Here is a 27,303-nt window from a genome sequence, read left to right on the forward strand (position 1 = left end):
GGAACACAATTCTTAACTCAGCATTATCCTTGACTAGGCAGCACTCAGATTAGATAGTACAGTATAGAATTATTTACTCAATTTCTGGTCAACTGGTACAAAACTATTACAAATACATTAAAAAGGCACTATTGCTTAAAATACAAACATTAACTGTACATACATTAACAGTATAGAAATGGTTACACAATTTGAACTTTTCTGCATGGCAGAGGGTTGGACAAGAAGGCTTATGTGGTGTCTTCCAACTCTATGATTCTGTGAACTTCTTTGAGGGATTCTAAGAGCAGTCATCCTAAGAGTAACTTTTCATTTCAAACTCTGATTTGAATCCTCAAATTTTGATCTTCATTTGATGATTGTTGTATCATCTCTTGGTTATGAGATGACTGTAGTATCATCTCATAACCTTCATAACAGAGGCTCATCAATCGGCCATGCAGTGAGTGACAAACAAAAGGGTAGTACCTGGAGCATCCTAATCCAAAATGGCTGAAGACAATACTGTTACAAGATGCTAGTTGGTGTTATGATATGTGATGCCAAACACTGTACTCACTCATTGCTTCAATGAGCACATGGACGATATTCTCAGTGTCATCCTCCAGGGTCTGCTGAGCTTTCAAGGGCACAGGGAGGTAACCATAATGTTCTCTGTTGCAGATGTACATCTGAATGTCTGGAGATAATGAGAAAGGGGTAGATGTGTGAGGTGGCCTTTTCTAATGAAGCAAAGGCAGTTGCCATAGCAATCCTCTTTGGTCTCTTTCAGTCCTGGAGGCACAGCTTCAACCCACCCCAAGCTAATCCTTCCTAATCAGTACAATGCAAGATGTAGCTTGTCCCATCTTATTTAATTCATTGTCAGGGCTGAGAGCCATAAGGGGGGCAGGAAAGCATGTCTCAGAATGTACTGTTCGCCATGAAACCTAAGACATTATTTGGCACTCAACATGCACTGCAATGTAATGCAATGAAAGCAAAGTGCCCAGATACTATTGTGTCTTTGTTTCTCCCTACACAGACTATATGTGTGTATATACCTATGACTACATATAATAAATAGTCTAAAAGACTACCAAGGACCTTGCTTATCTTCCCATATAAATATCTGAGATTCCAATACTTAGGAATGCTTAAAAGGCGTGTTGATATTAACTCTGCCTGCCGGATTTTTACAAACATCACAAATTGGGTGCCTAGGTTGCCAGAACATGACAACGGGCCAACGCATAAAATCCAGGTTAGCTGAGATAGAGTTAAAAGAAGGGAACCACATCTGTTTCATGTATACCTTTACTACCTACCTGCCTGCCGACTTGAGAAAGCAAAGACAATGATATCGTCAAAAGTCCAGGTATAGTCCTGATGTGGGGGATAAAACATCAGTTTATCTGATGCCTCTTTTCTCAGGTCTATGAGGAATGTGGAGTGAACCATTGGGACTGCAAAGCAACCAGTCCTCTTCCATTCTCTGATCAAGGAATAATCTGGTGTTCTCTTGTAGTAGCCCTGGAGTAAAGGAGAATATACACTTTATCTCACACGAGGCCCTCTTTCTGGATGAAGGTGCATTTTATGAATTCTTTTTGATTCACTTCCATTAGCACCATCAGTGGAGTCCTCCACTGTTCTCTGACCTATGACTTCAGGTAAGAGACCATTTAAACTGTAAATCCATTGTATGAAACTGAATTGCATTTCACAAACAAAAAAACCGTTTCCTACAACTAAGATGAAAGAGCCAGGGATATACAAAAGTTCCAAAACAACATATTTAATCTATTGAAGTGCTTCCTTTCTTTCATATATTATTATTAGAAGAAACATATTTAACCCAAAGATTACTGAAGGAAAAATATTCCCGTTCCTGTTCCAGAAGTAAGCATAAATATTTGAGATAAATACAGCAAATTATTGATACCATGAAAAAGTGTTGACCAAGATAGCTTGGATCAATTGATGAATACAAATTAATAGTCATATAAACCATTTAGATTCAATGGGGCTGCTCTAGCTGGGACTAGCAATTTAATTTAGGCTCAAGACAGTTCAATTGCAAAAGGCACCTGTCTCGGGACCATCCACAAAGAGCTAGTAAACAGCACATATTCTAAAATCTCAGAGAGGACAACAGCCTTATTGTAGACCATGACAGTGAACAAACAATGAAGACAGTGTTTGTATGACATTTGTTTATCAGGAATGAATCAAACCTATTACTCAAGGATGAAACTAATCCCAGTATTTGCGGTAAAGGGAACCTGCAACATTATTTTTAAAAGCAGGAAGGAATACCACAAATGGTATTTTCAACAATCTTTTACAGCTCTCTGGAAACTTTCCTGGGGTTGTTTGATTATGATAAGGGGAGACCTGAATCACAGAACAGCTTCATTGCCTCCTGGGCAATGCTCCTAGACTTTGGCAATTTCTTTTCTTCACAAATGACTTTTCTTGATGGAAACAACTGCCTCAGTGTCCACACTGGAAAGAAAAAACAGCTTTCCAGAGCTTTCAACTGAGATGTGAGAATAGCATGACACACAGAGGTAGTTCTGAAGATCATTCCAAAGCCTGAGTCACTGAACAAACAGAATTGGAGTGGCATCTCCTTATGGAGAAGAAAGGTGTCCACACTCTTTACTGCTCTAGTTGGTTTGCTACTGGTCAGATGCTAGAGAGTTACAGGTAGTTGCTACCACTTTACAAAATTATAAACCTAGAAAAATGTGCAAGCAAAGGGTTGCAGTGAATTTTTCGGGCTGTATAGCTATGTTCCATTGAATCTTCAGAAGTTCTGAGAACAGCCCGAAAAACTTACAGCAACTCAGTGAGTCTGGCCATGAAAGCCTTCGACAACACATGTGCAAGCAAAGTTAATGAATAGACCTCAAGCAAAACAGGGACACTGCTGCTCCAGCTGCATGCTGATCTCAATCTGTGCGCCAGCACTTAATTCCCAGAAAAGGAAAGTCATCAACAGCAGAATGAAATCACTGGATTGGAAATGTTACTTGTAAAGTGGAGGAAAGGGGAAACATTGTACTCTTTCACATGAATAAGGAAGTTTGCAGGCCAATACTCACTTCAGAATTTTCTACATGGGCTACATTTCCTCACCAAAATATTGACAACCACAATCATGGTGGTGTAACATATACTGTAAAGGCTAAAGAGACCTATTTAGAGCTAATCTGGTGGAGCAGTTTGAGTACTGGACAATGACTTTGGAGATCAGGATTTGAATTCCCACTCAACATAGAATGACCTTGAGCAAAAAAACACTTTCTCAGCTTCAGAAAAAAGGCAAAGTAAACCTTTTCTGATAAAAAAATTCCCAAGAAAATCCCATAATAGGTCCAGCATAAGGTCGCCATAAATTGAAAACAGCTTGAAGGCACACAACAGCATCATCAACAACAATAACACAACAATGGCTGGATGTCTTCCTTTCTGGGTGGAATCGGGTTTTAAATATAGCTTTTCAACATGTGTTTTTCAGCTATTAACCCAATTCTGCCCACACTTTCCCCAAACATTATTTAGCTACCCTCCTTTTTATCCCTGTTTCTTCTGGGTTTTTAGGCATGTGTAGAAGAGCCCTCAAATTCTTGGATCCTATATAAAGAGCTTTTGATAAATCTCTGGGGATTTCTGAGCATGAACAGTATATTTATAAAACACATTTTGTTATGCATACATCCATTGTTGTGCTTGTCTTTCCCACTACCACCAATGATTACACTAGATACTGTGAGGAAAGTACCTACCTGCAGTTATTTATCCACATCTGAAAAGTTATATACATACTTTGGGCTGTGTCAATAAGTAATCACTTGCCTGAGGTGTCATTCCACACCAGAAGTTAGAGTACAGATTGCGAGATTCAAGCATTGGTGCTACAATTGTCTTGTTCTCAGCTATCATGAGATTCAGCACATCTGGGTTGGTAAGAAAATTATCAGCATCTATAAACTAAAAAGAGGAAATAAAAAATACAACAGTTCCATAAACAAGACTGGATCAGGAGTGTTACATATCTTCAGTTCTTGTCATGTAGGAAAATGTACAAAATAAATGGAGATTTCCATCATAACCCATCAATATTAAGCTAACCAAAATTTACACTGTACCAAAGCCAAGTACAAATACTGGTAAATGTTGTATCTACTTATTTGCACATACCAAAAAGTGTTGCTATATACTAGGATGTTTACCACTGAGATGGAATGAAGTTTCTGGATTGATTCAAGGAAGAACAGAAACATTCAGGTATTTTTACAGTGGCTTGGAAAAGCGATCCAAACTGGTTGATTACTGGGCCATGACTTCAACTGAGCTACATCAGATCCTGTTCCAGACTTTTCTGCTAAAGCTCTATGTATGTCTTAGATTTATTGCCTCCCAACACTGGGCTTCACAGCAGTTCAAAACAAAATGGATTCAAAATACACATATAAATATAAATACTAAATATAATATAATATAATAAATATAATACTAGAACTCAAATGGGTTAAAGGTAACCAGAAGTTTAGCAATTAAAAAGTGCAACACCCACCAACCAGAAAAGGCCTTTTCCAGCAATTAATTAGTTGACAAAAGCCCTTCTGTCTGAATTAAAGACACCATCTTAAAATCAACATCTGAATCAGAAAAAAGAACCAATTGCCTCACAGCTGAAATTAGATACAGAAAGCAAGTACACATAGCATTCGGGTGGGATTAATAGCTACAGAGGCAAACTACTACACAATTTTCAGCTGCAGCAACAATATCTAAGTACAGATATTGCACTACAGCTTGGAGAGTGCAGTACCATATTTATTTGCATTTAATGCTCACCTTTTTTGGCTAAATTACATTACCAAAATTGAGGTGTGTGTTAGATTTGATGGTACATTAGAATTGCACACATAAACCCACCTGCATGAAAAGGCCCAGGCTGGACAGGGGGCACAAAGAGGCTGTTCCCAGTCATGGCAGCAGCTTCGGGGCTCCATGGTGCCCAGAGAAGAGGGAGGAGAGTCTGGTAGTGACCTAATATCATGTGGTTCCTGACTAGCCTTGTTCACAAGGCCTTCTAACCCTCCCCCTCTGTTTTGAAGGCCTTGTGAATGAAATCAGTTGGTAATCATGCGAGGCTGGTGAACTCAACAGTCTCAGCTTGAAGGAGAAATATAATTTCCCAGATGACTCATTCATGCTGCATGCCTCTCTTGTGGGCTATGCCTGCACTGTTGAGCACATTATAATCAGGGGCAAATCCATTTTTTGTAATGTGCATCTTCAAAATTGAAGTGCGCATTGCATTTGATGGCACATAATATTAGAGTAAATACAGTATATGTTATTTTTGTTATATGTGAATAAGGGTATGAAGGTTGGCTAAATGGATTCTAGAATCCACTCACCCTCTATCCCTCCAAATATTGAGAATCTTCAACTGCCAACTTTGCTTACAGCAAGGATAGCCAATGGCGAGGGATGAAATGAGATGTATTCCAACAATTTCTAGAGCAGGGATTCTTAAACCTGCAACCCCTTTTGGCCCAAGAAATATTTACTCCAGGTATATAAACTAGGTATACAAATTAAATATTTATTGATTAAAAAAACACCACTGGCAAGGCTTGCTAAACAAACTGATTTTCCTTTTTATGAAATACAGCTGAAGCATCTTCTGCCAAACCCACTGTAAACACTGCACAACAGATTCATGTAAATGCCTAAAACAGCCACTAGGAGGCATTCAGAAAACTTTAGCAATTTTTCAGGACTCCAACATTGAACTAAGGGGCCGGGACCCACAGTTTAAGAAACAGTGATCTAGAAGACCACACTTATTTATTTATTTATTTACAGTATTTCTATTCTGCCCTTCTCACACCGAAGGGGACTCAGGGCGGATCACATTATACACACATAGGGCAAACATTCAATGCCTATAAACACATCAAACAGAGACCGAAACAGACAGACGCAGAGGCAATTTAACTTCTCCTGAGGGGATGTTCGATTCTGGCCACAGGGGGGAGCAGCTGCTTCATCATCCACTCTGACGGCACTTCCTCATTCCAGGCGGTAAATTAGTTAAACTTGCCTCCCCACTTTTTTTTATAAGTGGTACCTTATTTCCTACTTGATAGATGCAACTATCTTTCGGGTTGCTAGGTCAGCAATGAGCAAGGGCTATTTTTTTATTTTTAATTAACGGGTACTCACCCTACCACGGGCTGGCCTCGAACTCATGACCTCATGGTCAGAGTGATTTATTGCAGCTGCTCAACAGCCTGCGCCACAGCCCGGCCCCCTCTGCGCACTTTGCCCATCCCTTCTGCAGACAGAGATATACTGGAATCCAGGACAACAAACAAATTTAAGTAGGTCTCTCTCATTTCCCAGTAGTGGGAAGGAGTGGTTAGAGTAACATGGATGAGAAACAGTACACTTCCCAGAATTAGGACAGCATGGCCAGAGGCAACATGGATGGGATTCAGCAAATATAAAAAAGCATATATATTCACTGTATCAGTATCCATATAGACATCTATGGAAAACATCAAAGTGGGACTACTTCTCTTAGACTCTCCAGCCTCCATGACTTTTGGGAGAATTTCAGTTATGGCCTAAAAAAGTAACTTTCCCAAACCTGACATTTAGAGGAAGGAGACAAATAGTGTTTAAGATGGCTTTATTCTATTCTTCTAGTTTCCTTCTTTACCAACCCAAAATTCTCTGAAATGTCCAGTGAGTAAAATTTTTAAAAGGGAACATGGCTCATTCCCCACTCCCAGGAACGATAGATCTATCTTTACCATAATGTAATCAGACCACTTTTCCCTTGCTGTTCTCAGAGCTGCTTGCCTCAGCTTCATCACATGGGCAAACCTGGAGTTTGGCCAATGTTTGGGCCCAATCTCCTCAGGGTAAGAGCTGCAAAAAAAGAAAACGAAAAGAAATTAAAAATACTGTCATCATATCACGGTGCACACTGCAGCTTCTGCAGGTTTGCTCAGTATTATTTACTTTCTGATCTCAGTATTTTGCTTTTAAAAGGGAGGAGGGAGGAGAAGGAAGCAAATACAGCTTAGTCACCTCAAGTGCCCCAAAAGGGTAAGAGTAGAAAATGTGAAGGAAAGCTCTGAATAAAGAAAAACAGACTGAAATTTATTCCTGGCGTGTGTGTCCGGGACTTAGTGGAACATGCAGCATCACTCCATTTCCTGGCCAACACGTGTGCTGGGCATTAGAGAGAACAGTGTTTATAATTTTTTTAAAAGGCTCCATAGCCTAGACCTTTAAACTTGCATAACATCGCATTCACACAAATTATCTCGCAGATAGAATTCACTCATACAAGATGTAGAGACAATGCACATTTAGTTTACATGGCTTTTAAAAGGATTAGGACGTTTGGCAGAGAGGACTTAGGGTTTTTGTTTTGTTTTGTGGGTTTTTTATAGCAATTACAGCCTTAAAAGGAAAAGCCTCCATGTACAAAAACAGTATACAGCACACTCTCAGGGCCCATCCACACAGTAATATAACCCAGAATATCTGCTTTGAACTGGGTTATCTGAGTCCATACTGCCCTATATTCCAGTTCAAAGCAGATAATGTGGGATTTTATTCAGCTGTGTGGAAGGGGCCCCAGTGCACTAGAACTCAAGCAGCTGGCCAAAGAAATTAATTAAAATTGTATACTGTACTCACAAAGGTTTTTTTTAGAAAACAATAAAATGGTGAAACTTTGTCTTCATTCATCTTAGTTGCTTTCAGTTATTGTATTTCAATATGAACATCGAGTCAATACAGAGTTGATACAGTATGATATAATATGGTGTATAGCATTAGGCTTATTTTCAATTGTAGCAATCAGAAACAACATTCATCTGGCATCTTCCAATCCTTGGGTGTTGGTTAATTGAGAGTCTACTGTATCTCCAAATAACAGCTCCCATTACAAGCAACGGGATGGTGAGCACTTTCACAACATGCCTCCATCTTGCTGCTTGAGGTTGGAAACAGAATGCTAGATATGTATATCTACTCCAACAAGGCAACCGCTCAATTGGATGTTAGCATGTTGCATATAATGTAGTTGCTCAGCCATGTGGGATATTCAGAAAACTGTCCCACATATGCAGTTCACAGCACTACAGATTAGTGATATCTAATCCAAGAATCAGTGTGGTTAGGCCAAGTAACTACACTAGCTCTCTGATTTAAACCTTCATTCAGTCATTGAATACATCTCTGGTCATCATTATATCAAATATATATTTTGCTGTAACTTTCCCAAGCTATCTTGCACATGGAAGTAAAGCGCATATAGCACATTGAGCAATTTGAATAAATGGTAGAAAAAACTGTAATAAAATAACTTCCTGCTGCTTATGGAAGAATTCTTTCCAACTGCAAAGTTGCAATACTATGTGTTGTCGAAGGCTTTCATGGCCAGAATCACTGGGTTGCTGTGAGTTTTCCAGACTGTATGGACATGTTCCAGAAGCATCCTTTAAAAAACCTTTTGAAACTCATCTATGCACTTTAGCTTATGGAGAGGAGGAAGACTAAATCACCTGGAAACTGGTAACCCACCCTGGCTCTGCAGGCTTTTATCATTTTTATGCATTTGGGTTGTTTCGATTTTATCATGGCATAAATGTTCATGATCAGATTTATTATGTTTATTTACCATGTTTATTTAATTACATATGTTTACCTATTTTTGGCTTGTTATTATAAGTTCTTAGGTAAAGGAAAAGGTTTCCCCTGACATTAAATCTAGTTGTGCCCAACTCTGGGGGTTGGTGCTCATCTCCATTTCTAAGCTGAGGAGCCGGCGTTGTCCGTAGACACCTCCAAGGTCATGTGGTCAGCATGACTGCTTGGACCATCGTTACCTTCCCGCCGGAGTGGTACCTATTGATCTACTCTCATTTGCATGTTTTTGAACTGCTAGGTTGGCAGAAGCTGGGGCTAACAGCAGGTGCTCACTCTGCTCCCCAGATTCGAACCTGCAACCTTTCGGCCTGCAACTTCAGCAGCTCAGTGCTGCGTGAAGTTGTTTTATGAATTCTTTGATTTGGTTTGCTTGCATTATTTTTATGGCATTGACTCTTTGCCACCTTTGTTTGAAAACCGCCCCGAGTCCCTTAGGGGAGATAGGGAAGGTTATAAATAAAGTTACTTACTTACTTATTTATTTATATCTTTCATGTGCTTTTTTGGGAGTTCATTGCGTGGCAGCTGCAGTTTAGAGCTAGTTTCAAACTGCATTCAGTGTAGATGAGGTCTTTGCCTCCCCGCACAATCTCCCTGCCCAGCAAAACTATTTATTGCACTCCCTTTCATTCACTCCTCTTTGGCAGAACAAGCAGAGCAGGACTAGGTAGGCAAGGAAACTCTTGCAACAGGTTGACAGAGCAGAGTGTCCTGCCCCAAAACTGCTGGTGGGGGCATGGTTCAAGTTTTTAACACATTTACTTTTGATGTACACTTTTTACTAAAAAAAAAATCTCCACTGATTCAGGACTTACTGGGGCTCCTCCATTGGCCGCCACTCCACGTAGTGATACAGTTTTTGAACATTTTTCAGCCACTCTTTCAGGATGTCCGTTGTGTTGTCAACGTTGTGGTCAGTGGCAACCCTAAAAGGAATAATAAATAGAACAATTACTAATACTCACATATTTAAATCACAAATAAGCTAAAAAGAAAAGGAAGTGCTTACTGGCAGAATTCACTTTGCCAGTATTTGGGGGGCTATTCTCAAATGTAGAGCTTTCTTTTCCAGCAGCATCTTTGCAAGGTGCTAAACACTGTTTTTGCATGGAAACACTGTATTCCATAAATGATAAAAAAACATAGCAACAAATAGCCATTCAGCCAGTGATCTTGACTGGTTTCTCACAGTCACATTTGAGAATCTTTCACAATCCATACCCAGGCATTAATTAAGCATATCTTCTCTACATGGAAAACAGGGACTGGGCTCATCCCACACCTTCTATAATCACCATGTCTATGAAGAGAGAAGCCTGTTTTATCTATAGAAAACATAGAAAAGTTCATTGAGAATGTGTCTGTTTGAACAAAAGGCTCACCTTGTCAGATACATTACTTCTGGGCAAAGAAAGCAACAATGGTGGCAACATTTGAGTATTCCCTTTATGTGTGGAGCGTATGCCCATATCAAACACCTGAACAAAGCCACAGTGTATCAATGAACATGTAAAACTGATCTTCTAATGGGAGTAGAATATGATATTGTATATACAAATGTGTCCAGCCAATATTTTTACTCCTTGCCTTATAAACAAAGAAAAAGGTAAACACAAACAATATTCACGGACTTCCATAAAAAGACAGAGAAAGTAATTGAGGCAAAGGAACTTCCTCAATGATGAAGCCAGGTTCTCTGCAAAAAAGGCACATTTGAGAGTTATAAAATTTTCCTTTCCACGCCTGATGTAGAACCTGACAGAGGGAGAACACCTTTTTTGTGGCAGCTTGTACACGTATCTATCTGTCAGAAGGTGGGATCCATTTTACTTGTATAACTAGCCTCTAATCTCCAGGGATATGTGAATGAGATCTTAAAGCCAAAGCTATAAGAGTTCAGACAAGTTTTTCTAGTGATGTGTGGAACTCCTACACTGGACGGAATGACAAGAAAACTTAGAAATAAAAGTATAACTGAGCCAATTCAAGTCTTTTACATTGTCATTCAGCCCTATTGAATTTGTAAACAAGGGGTTTTCTATGCTGTCGCACTTTATTGTATGGAGAACCGCACATATAATGCATTAGTGTCTGCTGAGACAATGGAATTGCCCCTTTCCCACTCTGTTAACCTGCCAAACAGAGAGAGATTTCTTTACTTGACTGGGCAAGAAACATAATGAAAGCAAACAGCTTACGAGAGACATTTTCATTGAGCTAGTTATCCACAATGCACATGAAGCCTGTACAAATTGCTTCTTTGCAGATGGTCAGGCAGGATGTGCAAGGGGTCATTTTTGACGTTATGTGAAAATCTCAGAATGGATGATAAGAACCTCCTTTTTGTGCATTTCCCCTGCAGGTGGTATGCAGACAGCAAGGCTAGGCAGATACGCCCCCCCAGGCAAAGAATACTCTACTTGGGAAGCTTAAAAAATAGGATCTGAAAGCTGCATTTTTGGGATATAATGTCTTCTTATTTGGTTGCAATTGTTATAAACTGCCCACAACATAAACAGTTCCAGGTGGTATGCAAGAATTCTATATATATCATATATACAAATATGCGCTCTCGTACAAAGGTATCATCAGATCCATGCACTAGAAAATCTACCCCCACAGCATCCAGGAATTCTTCAGATTCCACAAGTGTCTGAAGCCAAACCCCTCCACTGCAAGGAAAATCTTAAAATCTGAACATGACAACTGAGGTCTCCCAAACTGCCCTCCTCCCCAATCAGCCTGTTGCTTTCACCTTCAGAAGTACCATGGAGAAACTGTTCCAAATTATTAATGAAATATAAGCTCTTGGTTTCTCTATTTCTTCTCCAAGTATAATACACAATGATATAAGGAATCTGATGCAAAACTTCAGCCCCAAAAGTATGGAGGCTTTTTTTTTCATTAGAAAGCAAAGCAAAGCATGAACTGTAGCAGAGGACTGGGCTATCTTATGTGGCACTTTGAATAACTTTGTTGTCACTGTTAGAATATGTGTGCATACACCAATGTTCCATACAAAGTAGACATCTTCTCCCTCTCAGTCCTGTTTTTCTCTCTACATAAGTATTATCCCTTATTTTCACCAGCAGTTTCCTTAACAAAAGAAGCCCACATTACCGCGCCGGGGGGGGGGGGGGGGGGTTCAAAAGAGGCTCTCATGCCAGCTTTGACTAGTAATGTGTATTTTCAGGTCTCAGCAAAACACTGTATACAAATTATTATATCTACAACTCAACAAATGTTTATTATTAAAAATCACGATCTTTCACAGAATCCCTAACAAATTCTCGCTAAATGTGAGAATTTTCAAGGAACGCTGATGGAGAAATCCCGCTCTACCCAATCTTTAGGGTGTCAACTAGCAGGTTAAGTGCAAAAAATCCAGTTAGTTTCTTCCTTCTTTATACTCCCGTTTTGAGCTTCCTGCTATTTACTGTTTATTTACTTTTGTGTCAAGAGAGTCGATTCTGCTAGTTTTTATCCTTGTAGGAAAACTACCAAAAGTCCAATCAAAAAGAAACACTATGTCCCTGCTGCACAGGTTTTCCACTCTAGACGGTTGTGGTCCATGCCTTGGAAGGAATTAATGTCCCATTGTTTTCCCCAAACTATTCTGGATGGAATGACACATGGAACCAAAGAATATATGAAATCCACCTTATGATGAGTCTGGCAAGGTCCACCTGGCCTCGTACAGTTAACTTTGTCAGTAGCTTTCACAAATATCTCTAGTTATTTCAGTCTGTGTATATTCACTATCCAGAGAAATCTGGCTGTCAAATCAATCTTATTTTATTAATATAGTAGAACTTGGCATTATTGTTTTTATGTGATTTGTTTTTTGTCGAATGTTCTGTACTGTCTACTTGAATTATTTAGTCTAAGGTTGTATTTTACGGCACTGAATGTTTGCCTTTTATGTTGTGAGCCACCCTGAGTCCCCACCGGGATAGGGAGATAGGGTGGGATAGTACCCAACAGTGCAGAAGACATTTTTAGCAGTGTCCAGATCAGGGGTCCCCAAACTTTTTAAGCAGAGGGCCAGTCCACAATCCTTCAGACTGTTGAGGGGCCGAATTATCATTTGAAAAAAAAAATACAAACAAATTCCTATGCATACTGCACATGTCTTATTTGTAGTGCAACAACAACAACGAAAGAACAATACAATATTTAAAAATGAAAACAATTTTAACCAACATAAACCTATTAGGATTTCAGTGGAAAGTGTGGGCCTGCTACTGGCCAATGAGATAGTCCAAGTTAATTAGGATTGTTGTTGTTGTTGTGTGCCATCAAGTCATGTCAGATTTTGGCCGAGCCTAAGTCTAAAATTATTTATTTACTGCATTTATTTACTACATTTATATCCCACCCTTCTCACCCCGAAGGGGACTCAGAGCAGCTGTATGTACATACAATATATTATATTATTAGCATAACACAATATTAGCATTATATATTACTATATTGAACTATACCACTATACTATTATATAATATGTAATATATAACATATAATTAATATTATTATATGGTATTACTATTAGTATTATATTGTATAACATAAGATTATTATCAATATTATATGTATATACAATATATTACATTATTAAAACTGAAATAAAATATTATATTATAAAACTGAGTGCGGGGGCCAGGTAAATGACCTTGGAGGGCCGCATCCGGCCCCCGGGCCTTAGTTTGGGGACCCCTGGTCCAGATCATACAACAGTGCATGTGAGAAGACAATTTGAGGGGCACCCAAAATTCGAAACAAAAACAGAATGGATTTCTGACGTTTTGCACGCCCTAAAGGAAATGGTCTCTCACACAGAATCATATACCAAGACCCATTAATGTAGCCACATCCATGTGAGATGCATTTTACACATACCTCCCCTTGTTAACGTCAGACAGTATAATGCATCTATAATTGCTTGTGAACACACTTATGAGTCAGTGAATACTGGGAAATTTTTCAATTATGTGTAGAAAATATTTTCTCCTGAGAATGTAATTACAGAGCCAGCTTCTAAGGTTTTAGCATGTGTAATACTGCAGGAAACATGTGGAATCACAGCAGATTTCATTGAATGGTCTACGATTTTTATGAAAATATAATAGCATTAGTTATTAACTGCCTATATTATTTTTTAATTCATTTTGGAAAGATTTGAGAGGGCGAAGGAGTTCTCTTCCCCAAGTTTACAACACCGGCAACAAGAGCATAGCAGTTCTAATATAAAGCAAACATCTTTTCTGGATTCCCATAACCAATGCTTAAAAACAAGTTGCGTCATTTCTTCCTTCTTATTCATGAGGGCGTGCAATTTCTTCTACAATTAAGTGCCTATTTTTTAAAAAAGAGAGAAAAGAAAAGAAGTGGAACTTTTTTGTTTCAAGCCTAAGATCTTGACTCAAATTTAAAATCTTTATGCCACTATAAAATACACAAGGGCCTCAGACAGATATTCTGACAAATTCCAACAGCTTTTCTCAGAAAGAGCATTTTTAATGGGGCAATTTTACTGGACGGTTTCCTGCAAACATCATGCCAGTTCTATGATGTGGCTTTCAGTCACACCAAACAAGAAGCTATTACTCTTTTCCATCATTACTACAGTGTTTTGGGACCTCATCAGACTGTCAGGGGGAAAGGGGAGGGAACCATCTTACATCATTCCCTCCCATCTTTCTCCGTCTTAAGGGATGGCTATCCATCCCGCGTCCTTTCACCATCTTCCCCCATCTTTCCTCTGCTTTAGATGTCTTTTCCTACCAGGAGTTGTTTGATACCCAACTCCTGATAAAGTAGTTACAAAGTACATTTTTGTATTTAAAAACATAACAAAATGGGGGGGGGGGTGTTTCAGGAGGGTGGAAAGGATTAATAGCATTTCAGTGCATTTCAAAGTGCGAAAATCCACTTTGAAATAGGAGTGTTTTGAGTTAAGAGCTCAGCCATGGAACAAATTAAACTCTTTAAAACACGGTATCACTGTACTATGAGTTATAGTATTTGAATATGTAAACATATTTGACATCAACTATTTCAAAAAAATTGCTTATAGGATCCAATTTAAATTTAAAAAGTTTTTTCAAATTAAAAAACCCTTTTTTCATAACTGAGGACCTTACTTCATGACTAGTATGCTAAACAGACCATTACACAACTGAATAAATCTTCGTGATAGTGGATAAACAGAATTAGAGGTTGTACAAATGAAATGGACTAGTCGTACCTATATCTAAGGCTACAGGTGGTTAAACCTGTATCAAGGATGTAGTAGGAAAGACTGTCTGTCAATTCAGTCAGTGGTCAAATGCCAATTACAATATATTTCTGTGGTGCAGCTTATTGGAAAATTACCTATGGAGTGGACAAGGCACAGTAAGTTCCCTTTCCCATCTGAATTCCTAAACATGACTCTGCATTTTCCTCCCATGAAAGATATCCCTGTCTGGTGAAGGAAATGGTTGAAAGATCAGGAGGAGTTTGCACTGGTCGAAAGTCCAGTTAGAGGAGTTGGCAGGGGATCAGGAACTTTAATTATATCCATTATTTCCAATAAGGTACAAAATAATACAATGGTAAAACAAAGGGTTTAAAGTACTTTTCTGAGAAACTCAATGCTTTCCTCTGAAAAAACTCAAAACTTCTCAAAAATATTCATGGTTTCACAAGGCAGGAAAAAAAGTACTTACAAGAACAAACAGGAATCAGTAAATAATCTATGGAAGATATTACACACTGTTTAATTTATATGCAATTTGCTAAATTGGGAATGTGGGAACAGACAGGATTCCAAATTTAGGGTGGGTTAAAATAGTAACGTCATCTCCTCAGGAATTTTATTTCTTTATGAGGAGCTCAAATAGGATTCTCTAGCATCACATCCATAGACTTGCACTGAGGGTGGATCTACAGTGCCATTTAATCCAGATTATTGAAGTAGATTATGCAGATTTGAACTGGATAATATGAGTCTACACTGCCATGTAATCCAGTTCAAAGCAGAAAATCTAGATTTTATATGGCAGTGTAGATGGGACCTGAGTGAACAAATGACAAAAAACTGACTTTGGTTTCAACACAATTTACCTCCTCCTTAGGAGTGTAAGTGTGAAATGACACAGAGGAAAAAAGAAAGAATCAGAAAGTGTGTTTAAGAACTGGGATCTGGGACTGGAAATGCAATGCAATGTCAGACCTACTCCTCTAGCAGGTTTCAAGGAATATTAACAAATATTAACAAGTTCTGTGTATGTGTATATGTTCAGAATGCGAATTGTGGGTGCTTTACAACTTTAAAATATATATATATATATAAATGCAAAAATTAAATACTGAACCATATTACAGGATCGCCGTAAATTACTCTCTCAGCCTCACCCATAATACCAATCTGAAGAAAATATTCAACAAAAGTGGATTGCACTGAGGTGAATTTCCACTAACAAACACCAAAGGTTTGAAGGGATTAATTGCTTGAAATTGCTAAAACTATAATTCACCCTAATGGAGGAAGGTAAAGGTTTTCCCCGACATTAAGTCTAGTCATGTCCGACACTGGGGGTTGGTGCTCATCTCCATTTCTAAAGAGCAGGCATTGCCTGTAGACACTTCCAAGGTCATGTGGCAGGCATGACTGCATGGAGTGCTGTTACTTTACCGCCGGAGTGGTACCTATTGATCTACTCACATTTGCATGTTTTCAAACTGCTAAGTTGGCAGAAGCTGGGGTTAATAGCAGGAGCTAACCCCACTTCCTGGATTCAAACCATTGACCTTGCAGTCAGGAAGTTCAGCAGCTCAGCAGTTTAACCCGCTGTGCAATCAGGGGCTCTAGTGGAAACGTGTGCATTTCCAAGAAAATAAAAAATGAGCCAAACAATTATGGTTTCTTCTATTTTTTCTTCTTGCCTTTGCATGCAGACTCAAGAACTATTGCCATCAAAACACAGACACTCAAAAAGACAAATACTGGAGCACTATTGTTGAAAAGAACAGGTGGCCATTCATGACTTATTATTTTGTTTTTCTAATACTGCAATGTCCAAAGATCCAGTTGCACAGGGTCTGATGTGCCTCTATAGATTAGAAAATTGGCAATACTCTCAGGTCAACACAAAAAAATAGCACTATTGTCTATTGCAATGGATCCAACTTCATCTCTTTCGAGTTAATATGTTAAGTCAGGAGAGTGGAGTAAGATACATCTTTTTTTCTAAGAAATTTGAGTTTCCCTAAAGTTTATCCCATCAACCCCAGCTGCCTTTTCCAATTATGGGTTGAATGAATCCTTTTGTTTCTTGATTAAAGTGTATGGTTGCATCTAAAATACTGTAATCTATGAAATGAGTAAAATAGCCGAGTATTATGGATGAAAATAATACAAGTACAACAGATTCAAACAGGTAGTTGAATCCTTCTACTAAGCTTTGACAAATGCATTGACAAATATTCCAGTCATTTAGCAAACAACTAAAATGCAACAGAATCCATCTTGAAATCACTGCCACATATAAGCCTTGTGATGGAATTAAAAGCTACAAATAGGGATTGAATGGGGTTATTTAGTCCAACCAAATTCACACCCAAACCAGATGTTTTTCAACATGAGAAATAAAAGGGCTATTCAGAAAAGGAATGGAGATTATTTTGTCAGTTCCAGTCTCACGGGTAGCAATATTCTAATTCTAAAACTTTCAATTTTCTTTCTCCAAACAATTAAGTAAGTGTAGGAAATTAGAATACCATCATATGATGGGTGTGTGTTAGGGTCCTTCCACGCAGCCATATGAACTCAGAATATCAAGGCAGAAAATCCCATAATATCTTCTCTGAACTGGGTTATCTGAGTCCACACTGCCATATGTTTCAGTTCAAAGCAGATAATGTGGGATTTTATTCAGCTGTGTGGAAGGGGCCTTACTGTGATGCAAAGATCTTCTAAAACCTGCAAAGATCTTCTAAAACAATGCCAAGATGCAAAAATATTGTTAAAGTATATGCTAAATATTCCCAAGGTACGTACCAGAGCAAATGCCTCAGGAGTAGCCCAAGTCTGTCATAATGTTTGTCTTTAGCATCTTAAAACACATTGGTTTGCATATTTAAATGTATTTTGAACCAGGTACTTCAGAGGAATAGAAAAAGGATGGAGAAGAGGGGAGAGTGCTAAAGGAAAGCTAATGGAAAGTGCCATGATATACCAGCTTCTACATATTAGAGGGCATCAGTACCTTTTTTTCATACAAATATGGATGTTGGGATACAAGAAACAGTGCAAGTTCTGCATTGTTTCTACAATGTAGTCTAATTGAATTCCTAATTAAAGTGGACATAATTGATCAACAGAACTTATATAAGTGATTCAGGCTGAATCCACACTGCCATATAAAATCCAGATTATCTGCTCTGAACTGGATTATGTAGACTCATATAATCCAGTTCAAAGCAGATAATGTGGATTATCTGATGATAATCTGGATTATATGACAGTGTAGATCCAGCCTCAGTTAATTGGGACAAACAACTGAACATAGCCTATTATACTATTATTCAGTACGATGCCCACTGGAAAATATAAACATTACAAGCAATTTCATTTGCATGATTATCATCTTTAACTGGATTATATTACACTGCCATATAATCCAGTTCTAATCAGATAATTTGGATTTTATATGGCAGTGTAGATGGGGCCTGAGTTTATTCCAGAAAAATAAAATGTGTAGATATTAAAAAGCTAAGACTTTCTACAATACATGTTTCCAGGTTAACTGCAAGCAGAAAACTGATTATAGTTGTCTAGTGGATGACTGCCAATGGACCACCCAGCACCCCAAAATTGCCCGGTTTCCTGCAAATAGATATACAAAAATAGCCTCATCCAGAAGGAAACTTTTCATGTTCTTAAGCAATAACATCAATCCAAGGCATATCATAACAACATGGCTAATGTTTTCTCTAAAATGTTTTTGACTGGAGCCTATTTTCTTACTCTTTCCCACTCAGGCAGCATTGACACAGGCATTTTGGTAAGCTCTGGGTTCCTTTTTGGCATCAACAGTTAACTCAAGATTTATTTTCCAAAACCTAGAAAAATTAGTCTTGTGGAAGAATAAAAAACCTGTAAATGATTAAGTGTACCGTTCACACAGCTCAAAGATACTAGGTCAAACACATAGCAGGATTAGATCCGGATCTATATCAATTGTTAACCGCTTTATTTATAAAAAGCTGTGGAGTGGAATGTTTGGGTCTTAGTTATTTCTATTTTTAGGGGGAGTTTATTTAATTTCGGATAGCTGAGTCTTATACTATCCTATTAATATTACAATAGCTACTTTGTGCTGATACACCAGCAAAACAAAAACATGTGTTAACCATTTAGCATTTTCATCAAGCCTACAGGAAGTTAAGGAGGAAAATATGAATCAATAAACTATCCAGAAATTATTAAATCCTACAGCTCAAATGAGAAGTAAATGGCCCTCCAGATTATGTTGGATTGCATCATTCCCCACTACTAACTGTACTATGATTGATGGGAAGTCACAATCATCTTAAGGATCACATTCCCCATCCATGTGCTGTAAGAATAAAAGTGTGAGGGTCATTAGAGTGTCTAGATACCATTTTGCTTGATAAATAATAGTCCATAGCAAAATTTCATATTCACAACTTAAACTGGAGCTAGGTATGCCATTAAATATTTACAAGTACAGGCAAATCAATTGCTTGAGTCATTTTGAGTCTCTTTCGGGAGAGATAAAGAAGGGTATAAATAAATATTATTATTATTATTATTATTATTATTATTATTATTATTATTATTATTATTGCTGAATAGCAATGCTATCTAATCAGATTGAACACAGATAAGGTTTGGGAGATATTTGTTAGCTCTAACCCCCCTTTTACACCCCTGCAGCAGTTTTGTGACTGATGACTTGACATTGCAGATTCTGTATAAAAGTATGCAGAACTTTTGAACTATCCCCATCACACCCATTCATTAAGATTTGCAAGTCTAGTAAAAAGACTAACTTGTAAGGACTAGTAACTGAATATAGGTTTTGGGAAGGGCAAGGGAGAAGAGCAGCACATAGACAAATGAGATGATGAAAGAGCAGGGACAGCTGAGCTGAGCATCTTTTTTGTAATCTCTCATTCAGATTCAGACAGAAAAACCCCTACCTCTTCAATCAAGATATTTAAAAGAAAGATAACATCAGCATTACAGGAGAGGCAGGGATCCATAAAGGAATAGTGAGCAGCAGGCAATCCACTGGTATACAATTAACAGGAAAAAAAATGGAAGACCTTGGAGAAATTATTCAAGATAGCAGCTAGTATAAGATGATATCCCACCTTGAAGAGAAGATAAGTGATGATCAAGGCAAAGAATCGTGTAGAGACATATTAGATGGTTACAGAGAAAGTATAGCTTGCAAAGCTTTTGATCTTCCATCTTCACATATGCACCCAGAGCAGGCAACTTTGGAAACTCCTGATCACCAAGCACCCTGTCTGCACATGAAGATTGATTTCTACTTTAACACTTCTCTTTCATTTTCAAAAATGCTTTTGGATCCTTTTTTTGTAAACAAGAATGTAGGTTGCACTTTCTGCAATGGCAAACTTCCTCTAACTAAATCTTGTCAAGAAATCCCTAAGAGATGGTGACCATAAACTGGAGTCAGGTTTAAGGGACATAAAATCACGACGGGGATCGGGAAGAGGAAGATATGAGTCAACAGAACATCTCCAGACAGGTTTTACACTTACACCGGCCCACCAATAACAGCCTTGTGGGGTAGCAGGCTATCCTATAGAGCAGTGATTCTCAACCAGGGGTGCCCAGATGTTTTTGGCCTTCAACTCCCAGAAATCCTAACAGCTGGTAAACTGGCTGAGATTTCTAGGAGTTGTAGGCCAAAAACATCTGGAGACCCCAGGCTGAGAATCACTGCTAAAGAGGCTCCTGTGCTTATAAGACATTGTAACGGATGACATGCATATACAATTGGGACTTCCAACAAAACGTTTCAGTGTGAAGTGTTTCTATTCAATATCCTCCTCCAGAAGGTTGTATTTTATCCTCTTTCTCAACCAGTTTTCCAGTCTTCCAACCTTAACCATTAGTATTTCATGGCCAGCCAACAAGCTTAATGCTTGGGGTACTGTTTTAGGAATTCTCCAACCACTGTAGTTCTTCCCTCTCCACCTTGTAAATTTGCACAGCTTGTTAATATGTTTCTGTTAATAAGGATCTACCTGTGGAGAATTCATTCTCTTTCCATTTTACTCATGACTGATTCAAGTGTTTCAGTCCCTGGGCACAACTGTCCATCAACAGTTTTCGAAAAGTGAGTATCATCATCTTGGATGTTAACTGTGCTAGTCCTATGCTGGTGAAGAGCCAGTCAAAAACACACTGAATTCCCTTGAATCTCATATTCTGTTAATGTTGTCTTATTTATTTATTTATAGTATTTATACCCCATCCTTCTCACCCCGAAGGGGACTCAGAGCAGCTTTACACAACACATATACGGCAAACATTCAAAGCAGATTATATCTTTATTCCTTATTTGTATATTTGTATATTTTAAATTGTTATGCTGATGTTTTTATGTTAAGCCGCTTTGAGTCGATTTCAGGGGAGCTAAAGTAGGGTAATAACAATAACAATAATAATAATGTTTGAATTTATCCAATTCTACTCTCTTTAAATGGCAAGTGGTCTGTGTAATATTTTAAGGGACAATAAGAAAACTACTGTGCATTCAGTGTAAACATTTTCCCTTCCCCAAGGTCTCAAATTGTAAAAGTAATTCTGCAAGAAAGGAGAGCTAGGAGAGCACTATTGTTCACAAGGAAACAACTGATTAGATAAATGAAATGTGGCATTTAAATGTGTGCATAGATAGTAGTGGTGTGCATTTGTATGGAATCGCTGTTTGTTTTGTTAAGTTTCATTCATTTTGTATGTTTTGTATTTGTCCCTCTTTCCGAAAATGGGGCGCCTATACGAATAGAATTTTCGTCTCGCTTACGAAAAAACAAAAGTTTTCAGATCATTGGCAACAATGGGAGGGTTTCCGAGGCTCACCAACCCCCAAATGCTAAAAGGGGCATTTCGACCACTTTTAGATCACCAACTTTTAAAACGTTTGGGTCTTCTCCAGAGAGTTGTTGTTGTTGTTGTTAACACCCATTGGCATACATCAGCTGTCATGGGAATGCAGCCCTCTCTCAGACTCAGATTAGGGTCCCAGAGTAACTATTGTTATTAATATTAATATTATTAACACCCATTGGCACACATCAGCTGTAATGCGAAAGCAGCCCTCTGTCAGTACCTGCTTATTGTTACCCGGCCTGAAACTAAAGGAAAACGAAAGCAAGCATGGTGATCGTGCAGCTTTCTCTTTCGTGTCGCCTTTTGTTTCGCCCAAAAGTGGCATCTTTCGTTTTGTGCATCCGGATGGACGATACTAAACGAATAGACGAATGAAACAGATGAAGCAAATACCTCGCACATCTCTAATAGATAGATTAGATAGGTAGAGAAAATATGAGCAATCTATCAGATGCATAGAGGTATGGGTAAGATACAACTGCTCAGGTTAATTAATTTATTACTGGTGATCTCTTGCCATTTGGGGTTGGCATTTCTAAGCTCTCCCCATTTTTATGTACCTGATGACAGATCCTTTCTATCGATTTTTGGCTCTACATTATGGGCTCTTGCTTTTGATACAAACACTTGTCTACTTGGTTAGGCTTGTTCATAAAATCATGTCATACTTCCATCTGGCTGTAAGACTAATACATATCTTTGTGCAGAGATGAGTAACTTTTGGCCCTATGGATGTTCTGAACTCACCCAATCACTTTTAATTGACCATGTCTGGTTATGTCTGATGGGAATTGTGGGCCAAAACATCTGGATGGACATTCTTTGGATCTGTTCCAATTTCCCACTTATAGGTAAACATGGATCCATAATAGGAAAATCCCCATCAGAAGAAAATGGCACAGACAAAAGAAAACACCCTGTACAATTGCTGTCTTTCAAGATGCAGGTATGTGAAGACCAATTGTGGCAACAACTTTATTTTGCATAAACAGCCCTAAGTTGGAGACTGCCAAGTAGACAGGGATGATCTCACTGCCCTAAAATAACAACGTACTAGGAAGGTCACTCCATTTTATTGGCATACCAAATGATTCAAAATCCCCATCCCCCTTTCTATTTAATGTTCTAATGAAGATAGTGTCAAGTTAACCCTCTTTAAAATAAAGAAAAAATATTGCAAGCAGAAGAAAAGTGCTTAAGGCATCAAATATTTTCATATCCACAAAACATCCAGTGTCTTCAGATTTTGTCCTTTGAGATGAATAATTCAATGGCTCTCAGTTCCAGGACACAGGGCGGGGGAGAAGGAAACTTTTAAAGAGCACATTAGGATTATTACCCATGTGTGAGCTAGAGAAAATGATCTTAGATTGTTCCAGTAACCAAATACTATTTATAAGGGCATAATTTTTAAGCTGTCAAAAAGAGTTTCCTACTCAAAGCTCATGCAACCCATTACAAGAATGTCCATAAACTATTTTACACAGGGAGACTTTTTGGAAGGATCAAACAATTGTGAAGAAACCCCTGCTGCTATAGTCTGCACTACTAATTCCCAAATGTTACAATTAAAGGCTCCTACAGGCATGAAGCAGACCTACACAAAGCTCACCACTAAGCTTCTGGATGAATGAGTGTAGATTTAAGTCTGGACTTCCATACCTAAGTAAGCATTTCTATCGGGCTCCAAGGCATCCACACAACTACTGGCTGTCTTTCCAACAGGCCTCCTGCCCTACAAAGAATAATCAACATGTCTATTTCCAACTATTGTTGGGACTGTATCTTTCATCACCCCCACCTTTGGCTATGCTGGTTATGGTTTATGGAAACTGCAGTCCAAAAAACCCAGAGAGTCATTAATTGCCTATCTCTCTATGCTAGCCTGTACTTGACAGTAGAGATATACCCAGGGTGTAGGGTTATTCCTCTATTCTCAACCTTTAGTCCTTCAGATTTTAGGACTTCATCTTACAGATGACCAATGCTGAGAGATTCTGGGATCTGACATTCAAAACGTCTGGAGGTCCAAAGGTTGAGAACCAGTGGTAGACACGCCAAGAGTGATGACACAGGCAACATCTGGATCTCCAGATCTTTCTTCGAGTTTCAAACCACGCAAGCTCTCACCAGCATAGCCCAACAGCAAGAAACCACAGGAGCTGCAGCCCAGCTTCTGGAGAGTAATATTCCCCCGACTTGAGCAATATTAACAAAGCAGTAAAATATGCTATCATACGCATTATATATAGCAGTACCTGAAGGAGAATTGTAACTGAAACAAATCAGAACCTCTCAGGGCCCTTCCAGACAGGCCCTATATCCCAGGAGCTGATTCCAGGCTTTCTGTTTATCCCAGATTATCTGACAGTGCAGGCGCATATAATCCAGTTTAAAGAAGAAAACCTGAGATCAGCTCCTGGGATATAGGGCCTGTTTGGAAGGCTGCTAAGGACCCTCCTACACTGCCCAGGATCTGATCCCAGGATCTGATCCCAGATTCTCTGCTTTAAAATGGATTACATGAGTCTCCACTGCCAAATAATCTGGGATAAGAAGAACTGAAAAGTATGCCATTTGAAATAAACATTTCATAAAATAGTTGCATTTAATGTGAATGGTTTTAAAAAATGTCTTACACATAAATTATAGATGGTATTATTTATATCCTACTTCTTCCTCTCTTAAAAGAGACCGACAGTGTTTAGATTTATTTGTGTTCTGTGTGAAGAACTGAAAAGTATGCCATTTACAATAAATATTTAATAAAATAGTTCATTTGCATTTAATGTGAATGGTTTTTAAAAATGTCAGGCTGAATGATTGGCCCCCACCTAATCTTGCCCTCTTTGCAAAAGGTTTGGACAAGCCTGACATAGGAGGTTTGAGCATTTAGGAAAAGTGCTTTTATAAATGTATGTAACTGAACAAACACAGAAAATATGAAAGAAAACAATTAAGTCAAGAGTCCGATTAGAAATACTAAATACTTGGTAAAACGTCCTATTATTCATTTCTTAATCCCTGAAATATCATTGGCATCAAATACAGTTGGCCAATAAATCCTTCCATACTCGTGCGTGCATGCATATGCGTAGCCTGAATTCACTCCTGGGGAACAACAGAGACCTCTTTTCAGCACTTTCTAGACTCACAACTCATCAAGTCCAATTATTCCTTCACAGTTAATGGAACCCCTCCACACGTCTACTGCTAGCATTCCTCCAGGGACACGGCTGGAGTTTACCTTTTCCAGAAGCTCAGCAATGAATAATTCATGGACTCAAATCAGTAGAGAAGTTTGGGGGGGGGGGTGCAGACTGAAATCACCTACTATTGACATTGAGAGGAACACTGTTTAAACCTTTTAACAATTTACTATCCACATTTTCCAACTGATAAACACCCGCTTCTCTCCTTCCCTCATAGATGGAACTTGGGCCCTTTCTACACTGCCATATAAAATTCAGATTATCTGGTTTGAAATGGATTATATGGCAGTGTAGACTCATATAATCCAGTCTAAATCAGATCATGTGGAATATCTGCTTTGATAATCTGGATTATATGGTGGTGTAGAAGGGGCCTAGGTGTTTTGCAATACCCAAAAGACACCGGAACCCGTGTGATTGTGGATACACTTGGAGCGGAGACAGTCAACAAATACCAGATACTGTAGGCTATGTTTCAGAGGAGGAAACTGAAAACTCGATTAAATTAATGTGACTGACGTAAGTTGACAGGAGATTTGAAGGTACAAATATGCACAGGTATTTGGCAAAGACCCTGCTTTAATCATTATTTTGCCCACTGCTCTGCCCTTGGAGACCTCTCTCCAGCCGTTTTTCGCTAGTGAAATGTAGAAACATGAGTCTAAAACAAGGGAAGAGAAATCCGGGGTGGCTGTTTTGGTATTCGACTGACAGAATCCTAGCACATTGGTGATATTGCTTACAGCTTCTGGAAACTGAAGTTCAAAACATCAGAAAGAACAAAATCTAGAACATTAGGGGGAAGAAAAAGCAGCTGGGGTGCAAAATCAATACTACAAGAACAATTGCACACCATGCACAATTGCACACCAGCTTTGTAGCTACTGAATAAAGACTCAGATTCTCAGGCCCCTACTATACAGTAGAGTCTCACTTATCCAAGCTAAACGGGCCGGCAGAAGCTTGGATAAGCAAATATCTTGGATAATGAGGGATTAAGGAAAAGCCTATTAAACATCAAATTAGGTTATGATTTTACAAATTAAGCACCAAAACATCATGTTATACAACAAATTTGATAGAAAAAGTAGTTCAATACGTAGTAATGCTATGTTGTAATTACTGTATTTACGAATTTTGCACCAAAATATCACGATATATTGAAAACATTGACTACAAAAATGGCTTGGATTATCCAGAAGCTTGGATAAGCGAAGCTTGGATAAGTGAGACTCTACTGTATTTGCATATAAATCCAGAGTGTCTACTTTGAACTGGATTGTATGGCAGTATAGACTCATATAATCCAGTACAAAGCATATAATGTGGATTATCTGCTTTGATAATCTGAATATATGGCAAAGTAGAAGGGGCCTCAGACCATTTTGCCCTCAATTAACAACACAAAGTTATCAATTTCTCGACCTGACTTCCAGTCGATTTTCAGTTTTGTAAACAGCTACTGTGCAAACAGAGTTTATAGAAGCTTTGATCTTCTGCACATAGATCATCCTCCAGCCATGACCACACCATTTTTTAGGTTATGGGAAACTTTTATTTGGTCATAGTACATTAAATTAAAAACAGATTGCAACCATGTGCAACTTTCACTTGCAGAAATATTAAAGAGTGGATGGGTAAAAAGAGAAAGTCCACAAGACTGTTGTCTGCTGGAGGGAGGCAAAAACACTGGTTTACAACTGTGATTTTTTTAAGCAGGTATCTGCACAAAGAGTAAACCAGAGAACTAATTAAATTGAGTTCAAGACAAAACTCCATCTAGAATATAAATGACTGAACTGGGTCTTTTATATATCAGACAAACCAATAATAGAAAAAATGACTGGCAGAGTGGAAGACAGTAGGAAAAGAAAAAGACCATACTACAAGAACATTGACTCAGACAGGGAAACCATAGCTCTAGGCATGCAAGACAAGCACAGGGCATTTAGTGACAAGGTAGATTGCAAGTCTCTTATTCTGGTCACTGTAGTCAAGGCTTAACAGTAAATAAAGTGACTGTAAGTCCATTTCAGTTTCCACTTTAGATATTTAGACAATTTGGGGCTAGTTTTTATTGTTTGGGGATGGTGTTAAATGAAGGACACCATATTTTTGGGTGCACTCTGGACCAATTTAAAACATTTTTATTCCAAATTTTTGGGGGGAAAACACAAAGGGACACTGCACTTCCCCAAC

At 38.5% G+C, this 27,303-nt stretch overlaps 1 protein-coding gene across 1 annotated transcript in view; it reads right to left on the reverse strand.

The window, feature by feature from the left end:
• Positions 1-27,303, reverse strand: part of colgalt2 (collagen beta(1-O)galactosyltransferase 2) — a 52,531-nt gene that overhangs the window by 16,378 nt on the left and 8,850 nt on the right. Inside the window, exons 2-6 of the mRNA XM_062980728.1 lie at positions 9,549-9,659; positions 6,822-6,939; positions 3,849-3,978; positions 1,308-1,517; positions 560-679 (exon numbers count right to left, since the gene is read on the reverse strand). Of these exons, the coding sequence (XP_062836798.1) occupies positions 560-679; positions 1,308-1,517; positions 3,849-3,978; positions 6,822-6,939; positions 9,549-9,659 (689 nt within the window). The remainder of the gene's footprint in view (positions 1-559; positions 680-1,307; positions 1,518-3,848; positions 3,979-6,821; positions 6,940-9,548; positions 9,660-27,303) is intronic.

This window comes from Anolis carolinensis, chromosome 4 (genome assembly GCF_035594765.1).
Source record: "Anolis carolinensis isolate JA03-04 chromosome 4, rAnoCar3.1.pri, whole genome shotgun sequence".
Taxonomy (NCBI): domain Eukaryota; kingdom Metazoa; phylum Chordata; class Lepidosauria; order Squamata; family Dactyloidae; genus Anolis; species Anolis carolinensis.